At 40.2% G+C, this 8,999-nt stretch overlaps 1 protein-coding gene across 3 annotated transcripts; it reads right to left on the reverse strand.

Moving 5' to 3' along the window:
• Positions 1–2,542: 2,542 nt before the first annotated feature.
• Positions 2,543–7,831, reverse strand: LOC136521581 (zinc finger protein CONSTANS-LIKE 9-like). Of its 3 annotated transcripts, none has more exons than XM_066515328.1 (5): positions 7,584–7,831; positions 5,312–5,994; positions 4,415–4,630; positions 3,132–3,436; positions 2,543–2,980 (listed from the first exon to the last, which is right to left on the reverse strand). In XM_066515328.1, exons 2-5 carry the CDS (start codon positions 5,894–5,896, stop codon positions 2,851–2,853), a joined length of 1,236 nt encoding a protein of 411 aa, XP_066371425.1. In that variant the 5' UTR covers positions 5,897–5,994; positions 7,584–7,831; the 3' UTR covers positions 2,543–2,850. The 3 variants fall into 3 exon arrangements, with proteins under 3 accessions (XP_066371425.1, XP_066371426.1, XP_066371427.1); XM_066515329.1 differs by having other exon boundaries at positions 5,312–6,015; XM_066515330.1 differs by having other exon boundaries at positions 4,415–4,615; positions 7,584–7,830.
• Between the last annotated feature and the right edge of the window lie 1,168 nt (positions 7,832–8,999).

Genomic DNA, 8,999 nt, shown 5'->3' on the forward strand with positions numbered 1-8,999 from the left:
CCTCCTAGATAGCTTGGAGGCTTGTGGACTCCGTCGTAGCACACATAGAGATTGTGCGGTCCTTTAGAGTAAGATTGCATTGTGAGAGGTGTTGTGCTCGCCCTGTGGGAGATAGCAAGGAGCAACTCTAATAGAAGTGAGGTGTGGAAAGAACCAAGTGGTCTGGCTGGATCAAGTGGTAGAGCTTAGGGTGAAAGCAAGCTTGAGGGCTTACCACTAGCAAGAGGATCGGCGAAAACCTTAGGCTTGCCTCAACGGGGATTAAGTGGTTAGCAAACCACCGACCTTGAGATAAAAATCTCCGTGTCAACTTGTCTTCCTGTTGGTTTGCAATGCCCTGACACTGGCCTGTATTTACTTGTTTATGTATTTGCTAGCGTTGTTGCTCTTGTGCTAGTTAGTTTGTGTAGCTAAGTAGCTTAGTTTAGCTTGTATAGCTAAATAGTTTAGCTCTCTAGTTGTGCTTGTGTAGTGTAACTAGTGAGTAGTACTAGTGTAGCTTGTGCTTTGCTCACTAGTATGTGTTAGAGCTCGTTTGTGTTTGCTTAACTAGTTGCATAGGTTTGTATGATCTTGCTAACAAGAACTGTTTAGGTGAGCTTTCTCTAGCTCGACACTTTAGACATAACTTGCTTAGAATCTTTGAAGGTGCTTGTGATAGATAAAGCGGTGTAGTCTTGGCAGACGGATTAGTTTTAATTCCATATTATAATTGGTTAGCCGACATGATTAGTTTTTATAAAAGACTATTCACCCCCTCTAGTCGGCTCCTTGATCATATCACCTGTTTTGAAGGCCGTTTTTAGTTAAAAAAAAGGGTAAATACTTATAAGGCTATTAAACCACAAAATTGATTTGGCAAAATTTATTATTATATTTGAATGCTCACATAAAGGCATAAATAAACCAACTTAAGCTATTTTGTAAAGATGCAAATTTTTAGGGTGTTACAAAGGACTACAGGGAAATATGAGCGTATCCATACTTCAGAAAAAAATAGCATCATTGATTTTTAAACTTTTGTATTTACTTGACTTTCCTAGGTTGTGTGTTGTACCTTTTCTAGTCTAGGTTGCTAGCTTAGTTAATAGGATTAGAATCTAGGACACAAAACTCTTTTGCAGTAGAAATATGTATGTTTTGATAAGCTATAGTTGGCCATTAATAAACCCCCCCCCCCCCCCCCCCCCCCCCGCATCAAGATGTAGTGGCAGCAGGAAAGTTGCGCCCATGTGTTAGAATTCGTATTTAGAATCTTGCAATATTACAATTTGTGAAGCCGAAATGATTATAATACTACATTGTACCCTAATTTCATAGTACCATCATCATGATACATGATGGTTCTTTATCACACTACGAGTATCTTGCTGGGATCTGGATCCTAAGGAAACAAACTTTAGTAACATCTAAGGCAATTTCTATGGGAAATTGATTTTTATCATATTATTGTGGTATGTTTATATGTTGTGATAAACTGACAATTGCTATATATGTGACCTTTTAAATGATAAGTTCTGATAAATATTATTCAAAGTTGAAATGTCTTGGAGAATGTGCATATGTCCACTCAACTTTGAAATTTCAACTAAATTTATCAAAACCATATTATAGGTTTCCATTTATATATATATATATATATATATATATATATATATATATATATATATATATATATAGGGAGAGGCTATTCAGTAGCCAGCTACAGAATAAGTTATTCTGTAGCCACCTTCATTTACCATAATTTTATATACTAATTTACGATAATGTCAATATATATTTACTATAGTTGGGTTACTATAACACACAGAAATATTTACCATAACATTATAGTAAGCTACTTAGTAAGGAGTTACTATAATCTCATAAATTAACATAGTAATTATCGTAACTCAAGGTGGCTACAGAATAAGTTATTTTGTAGCCAGCTATAGAGTAGTAGTTATATATATATATATATATATATATATATATATATATATATATATATATATATATATATATATATACACACACACATAGAATAAGTTATTTTGTGGCCATTTTGAGTTACGATAATTACTATACTAATTTACAAGATTATAATAACTCCCTCATAAGTGATTTAGTATAATATTATAGTAAGTATCATCTTGAATTATAGTAACCCATGTATCGTAAATGTGTATTGTCATTATCGTAAATTAGTACAAACATTATCATAAATCAATGTGACTATAGAATAAGTTATTCTGTGGCCAGCTGCAGAATAACCTTACTATATATATATAACTACTACCCTATAGCTCAAAATAACTTATTATGTAGCCACTTTAAATTACGATAATTACTATGTTAATTTACAAGACCATAGTAACTCCTTACTAAGTGATTTACTATAACGTTATGATAAATATCTCCATGTGTTATAGTAATCCAACTATCGTAAATATATATTGATATTATCGTAAATTAGTATATAAAATTACAGTTGTAGCTGGCTATATAGCCCATGTACGATGTACGTGGATCGATGCCAGAGTCAGCAGAATGGAGATCAAAATGCAACAAGTCTGTTTAGCTGGGTTCAGGCTAATTCACAAAAGGTGAAGAGTGACTCAAATCACTCTAGCAAAAAGAAACGGAAGATGCGGTTTCCATCCACTGTACAGGAGAAAAAAAGGAGGATCCTCATCCAAAAACTTCTGAAACATCCAAATATTTTTGTATTTTTTTTTATCATGCCGATGGCTTTCTCCCTTTCTTTTTTTTGGTCTTTCGACGGCACAATTTGGCCCAATAGCTTGGATTGCCAATGCTTTTGTTCTAGCTGCAACGAGACTTGGTTTAAGTTTGCTAATCTAAAACACTTCAGTAACTCCTTGTTTGGCAGAGAGGATCGTAGTCATATGCTTCACCAGCCTTAACAAATCGTCCCTTGACCCTCTTTCGCACATCTGCTCTAGCCTTGCGAGAAGCATACCTTATCTTCTTGTCGAACCTGTCAGAATGAACAAATGACCACTTAGGTGACTAGCTTTTAAAATATTGATTGCTCCAACTAAATATCTTTTACTGATTTCCCATATGGTACAAATCAGCACAATGTTACCAGTTAAATCGCAGAAAGGATTTACAAGAGATGAACTTACTTTCTTCTCTTCTTCTTCTCCTTGTATCGTGTGATAGCGCTGTCTCTACTACCTCCAGCAATTGAGTCCTCAGGGCCAGGAGGCTGCCAAGGAGGCTCACCCATAAGGAGCAATGATGATACCACACAATCTTGGTGGTCTCCAGCACTACTCTCACCAGTCAAACCGGGAAAGGAAAGAGACAGACTAGACCTAGCCTGCCTCAAAGGGATACAAACACTAGAATCACCTTTCACTCCTGGGTTCGACATCCCAGAGTCAGCAGATACCGCATTGCTATTTTCAGGTTGCTTCAACTTGGATTGCTGAAAAGCATGAGACATGAATCCTATAATAATCATATGATAAACAAAGGTCTAATTTGTCCAAACAAAACTGAGGCCTTGTTTAGTTGACGAAAAATTTTGGGAATTGGTACTGTAGCACTTTCGTTGTTATTTGACAATTAGTGTCCAATCATAGTCTAATTAGGCTTAAAAGATTCGTCTCGTGAATTTCGTCTAAACTGTGTAATTAGTTTTATTTTTTATTTATATTTAATGCTTCATGCATGCGTCTAAAGATTCGATGTGACGGGAAATCTTGAAAAATTTTGCAAAATGAAGTGCAACTAAACAGGCACTGAATATGGGATAACACCAAATGGTTTACAGATCTGCTGGCATGCATTTAATGCTTATAGGTTACTATTTACAGTCCTAGCTGTGGTTACTGGTTACTTGAACACAAAACCAGATACGTAAATTTGGCACAAGCTCTACCTCAAGACCAAAGACAAACAGGAAGCAGGCAAGATTGTTCCTGCCTTTTTGCACTTCAGAACAGTCAACAATTTTGAACAGTTTGTCAATAATAAGCTATGAATAAAAGAAAGAAAACCTGGGCCCCATATACCATATTATCTTCAAGTCCCAACTCTTACTAAATTATTACTTCAATTGTATAAAAGGTTAAACTGAAAGATGGTTCTAGAAAGTTCTACAAATAATCTAGCAACCATTTCATTTAGTGCCTCGCTGCTTTTCTCGAATAAGGATTATAGTTGCACATGGAAAAACTTATCACTCAGTTCATTTTGGCAGTAGGTTTTCCATCTGAATTTTGATGAGGTAACAGGAAATTGAACAGCTTATAAGTTACACATATTGGGAGGACTACAGAACTGGTTCAGTTGATTGGCACAACAAAGAGAACACCAACACTATGAGATGCGCATGTGCACATGGATGTGAATGACTGTAAAGGACTAAGAAAAACAAAATATTCATTAGCAAACTACAAACCTCGGTGGAATTCCCAGAAGGTGCTTCCTTCACTTCAAAGTAACTGTCTATTCCAGCATCATCAAATAGTTGCTCTGTTTGAATATGAGAGGTACCAAAGAGTTCTTCATAATTTTCGAAAGCAAGGTCAACATCATCCACACAAAAATCTTCATATATGCTGTCCTTACTGAACATATCTTTATCTGGTGTATAGGGCACCTGCACACAGGAATCCTGTGAATATGTTAGTGACAGATTAATATTTGAAAAGGTACAATGGGATAAGGCCTACAAATTTTGCATATGCCATACAGAGAAATAACATATGACAAGATACAATAAGTCCTTTCACCGCACTGCATCTGTGAATTCTCACAGGTCACAGCCAAAAGAAACAAGGGAAAACATAATATACAGATTGTCCACCATAGGAGTTACTAAGGTGGTGGCTAGGTAACATAAATAGAATCTGAACAAGATTCAGATGTGGATGCCACATAGTGAAAATAAACAAAAGATATATACTATTCCCAGTTTTTCATTTCAGATAGACAGGTATATGCAATTATTTATATGATCTCAGAAACATCAGTATTTTTGTGCATCGTACAGTAGATTTATTTATAAGCTCATTAGCAATTCTTTTGTTCATAATTCATGTTTTATCTTTTTTTTGTGAGGATTTTGTTTTATCTTATTGTTCATTAAGTAAACCAAATGAAATATAAAGCAGACGAAAGACCATACAAAAGAAAACAATTATGAGACCTGTCAAATGATAATCATCAACTGTAGGGAGTGAAGTCATTGGTCATCTTACATATATTGCACATGGAAGTAGAATATGCAGCAGCAGAGGTGAATAACTAAATCTATGTATGAGGTATCAGGGATATGTGAATAGCCTTAAAGCACCTTATCTGGTGTGGAATCCACAGATCCAGCTGTCTGATCAGTAGCAAGCGGAAGCAGGTTCACTCCAGCTCCTGAAGAGGAACCTACCAAAGGCTTGTCACAAGTACCAAGATCACTTATAAGTGTTGCACTAGCTATATCTAACAAATTATTGTCCCCTGCAGCATTATCTTGATTACTGACACCGCTGTCGCTGATGCTCATCATGCTTATTCCTTGCTCACAGTTCGGCTCAGGTGCTACATTAGGAATATCTGAAACGAAGGACCATATTCTAGAAAGTTCTGCAGATGATGGACACCCTGAGTAGCAATTTATAGTCTGCCTTTTGTGTCCGGCAGCTGAGGATCCTGCAATGTGGCCATTCCAATCACAATTTTGGCAAAGCGAGGCATTCTCTGCTAGACAGCGGACCATAGCAGGCTGTGAAGCACACCGGTCACATAAAAGGGTCCTTGTATGGCGCCGAGAAAGAGCATTAGCTGAATGCACATTACGGTCGCATGATAAACACAAGGATGCTGCATCTGATTGGCAGTAAACCATGGACCTCTGCTCCCCACAGAAATCGCAGAGAGCACCCATGACCTTTCCTATCAGCAAACTTCAAACCAGCTTCAGGAGATGTATGATGCCAACAAACTCTTCTTCACAGTGTTTCCTGATCAATAGTTACAAGGAACCTGTGCAGCATCGATAAGCAACTATTAAAAAGAATTACTACTGCATCAGTGATCATTCTGAATCTTTTACAACAGGAATAAGAATATTATTATAAGTACTACTATTTTATGAACTAGTACCCATACATCGTGTTGAAAAATGTACATGATAGTATGACACTGACATGATGATAGAAATTTGTTACTGGCAGATACTCTGACCATGGCACCCACCCAAACAGCAGGTTGCTTTTTTTTTCAATTTAATCCAAGAGAAACACTCAAACATGTTCCACACATCAACATCTTACATCAGCTACCAGCAATATAAAATCATGGATAATATAGATTTACTTCCTAATTAGGACATATAGCCGCCATCTGCATTGAGACAATTCTAGGTATCAATTGACTCATTAATCCGTGGACTCCGCCTCTTTGCCGACCAGGGCATAAAGAACTGCGAAACCCACTACAAAAGTGCAGGCAACTAGTCTTGGAATCTTCTGTTCTCCGTGCATATTATAATTCAAAGCCCCCACTCACTGCTTGCAAGAACGCAAGTATATATTCCACGAGGTCACTAGGTACTACGAATCCTAGAAGAGATAATGTGTAAAAAAAAATGGAAGCCAACCATCACAGGACACAGTTCATAGTCATCCCTGACACTGGTTTCATTAGAAAATCCTATTCTATAATATCCAACTTCTTCCAAGCAACCAATGATAGCACACACGGAACATGAATGATTGGACCAATGAAGTGAGCCAACAAACACGTGTCGGTGATAATTTTATTTAAGTTATACTATTCCGAATAAGCAGAGAGGGTTACTTTTTCACCAGCAAAATAATCTCAGAGTTGTCTAGAAGGTTTCAGACTAGAAAGAAAATCTTATGTGTGCAAAGCAAGAAGTAAAGTTGACTTCATCGGAAAACTATATTTGGAAGGAAAAAATGCAAATATTTTCAGGAATAGATGCATAACAAAAAGATTACCCTTATAAAAAAACAAAAAAAAAAGGTTATAAGCATGAACATTTCTTCAAGCAGTAGATTCACATCTTTCACCTAAGACTGGATATAGGTACAAAACAAACCATATTTTGACGATTCATATGAGAAACAAAAAAAAATCATTTAAAAAAGATGAAAAAGGTGAAATCTTGTATGCAAAAAAGATATGGCTTTGAGCACTGCAGAACCAGTAGCGATTACAGCGAGAGGAGGCAACACGACGATCGTTCAGATCAAGGGGGGAAAAAACCAGCACAAGCAGTTTTCTGACAGTATTCATGTCTCCCGTGTACTGAACTAACATAACCCAAGTGACGAAGAAAAATATAAACAGACATTTCTAACACCCTTAATCGGCATCAACCTGGTCTAAAACGCAAAACCAAACAAAAATCCAAGGCAGCCGCATCGGAATCACCGAAAAGAGAAACGGGGAACACCGAACACGATAAACCGGTCGGTAACAAAAAGATACGAATTTTGCTGAATCAGAGCTGGAATCAGACGATGGGATTGGAGCCAGCGAATCCGAAGGAAGAGGTCGATCCCACATCGAGAAGCCCGCGACAAGGGAGAGGAAGAATGACTCACCGGACTGAGGCAAAGCAGCCGCGTCGGCTCCTCAGATCCGCCGGAGCGGGCGCCGGCTCGGCGCCCCCCGAGCGCTCCGCGGGGGCTCGGGTCCGCAACAGACACCCAGGGGCTTCTAGAAAGGGGTCAGAACTCAGAACCCTAGTTAAAAACAACCTTTTCTTTATAGAGAGGAAGGGGACGCCGGATCAAGAGAGATGCAGAGACCAGAGAAGAGAGAGAGAGAGGGTGCTGCAAAGCAAAGGGTAAGAAAGAGGAAGGCAGGCGGAGGCTGGTAGCGTAGAGCAAGCGCGAGCGAGTGAGAGGGGATGAGGTGGCGGGGCCCACGCCGGTGCGCTTTTGTGCGCTTTTTCGGGGGCTTTTGTGCCATTTCCCTCCGCCACAGAGGATAAGACGGGGGCGAGGGAGCCCGGGCCCGCGCCACATGTGCAGTCTCGTTTTGGCATGCGCGGCCTCGGCCACGCGGTTCGTGAACTCCACTGTCACTGGCAGGTGGTCTCTGCAAAGACGGACCCACGAATCAGTGCGTACTGAGGGTGCCGAACCGGTGCGCGTGGGCTCCGGCGGCGGCACTGTTGCCCCAAAAGGTAAAGCAGCGCGCGGCGCTCGAGCCGTTTTGATTTGTCCGTGGTACTGGTACAGGTGGGTTGCTTCTCTGGCTCGTGGGCCCGCACGCACCGACGGACAGCGGCCTCCTCCTGCTTGGTGCTTGCCCATTTGGCCATTTCTTGACATGACATCTGCCGGCCCTCGCCTGAGGTAGCGCGCCAACGGCTGGCTTTCTTGACTCCGGCTGGCTGTATATAGGGCGTGCTTTCCCTACCCTATCTTCTAACCAGGCTCACGCTTCCTGGATTGTTGGCTGTACAAACCTCTTAGCCAGGCTCGAAAGTCACCCAGGCTTCCAAAAAAAAAAACGCAAGAGTTAGACGTTTTTTTTGGAGCCAGCCTCGCACGAGTTCGTCTCACCGCCCGGTGCGACGGCGACACGACGCCTCCCCGTCGTTCTCCCGCTGGTGCTCCTCCTCCTCCCCTGCCGGAGGAGACAGACCGGTGTGTCCTAGCGGAGCAGGGGAGGGGCATCGTCCTCGCATGTCAATGGCATCCGCTATGGTTTAGTGGAGGTACTTTCGGTTAGGAATAGAGAAGCGCACCCCACTTGTTCGACAAAATCACTCGCAGGGGTAAACTTACCAATTGGAAGAAGATGTGACTCTATCAAAGCAAACCAGATAACCAAACACATCGTGCGCTAGCCAGGCTTAGATAGTACAAACAACCAAACAAGTAGGGATTGGCTTGCTGGAACCAGGCTTGAGCTGCCTAGGCTTAGATCCTAGCCAGACTAGAAGTAAGCTAGGAAACCAAACACATTCATGTGGTTTGGTGCTCGTATGATTTTGTTAGGTTTTTAGT

Source organism: Miscanthus floridulus, chromosome 18 (assembly GCF_019320115.1).
Source record: "Miscanthus floridulus cultivar M001 chromosome 18, ASM1932011v1, whole genome shotgun sequence".
Taxonomy (NCBI): Eukaryota; Viridiplantae; Streptophyta; class Magnoliopsida; order Poales; family Poaceae; genus Miscanthus; species Miscanthus floridulus.

Excerpts from the sequence above, each read along its gene's own strand:
- LOC136521581 (XM_066515328.1), bottom strand. The coding sequence starts at position 5,896 with ATGGGTGCTCTCTGCGATTTCTGTGGGGAGCAGAGGTCCATGGTTTAC. Across the intron at positions 4,631-5,311 it reads TGGATTCCACACCAGATAAG|GATTCCTGTGTGCAGGTGCC; the intron begins GTGCTTTAAGGC and ends ACATATTCACAG. Across the intron at positions 2,981-3,131 it reads GAGAAGAAGAAGAGAAGAAA|GTTCGACAAGAAGATAAGGT; the intron begins GTAAGTTCATCT and ends TCATTCTGACAG.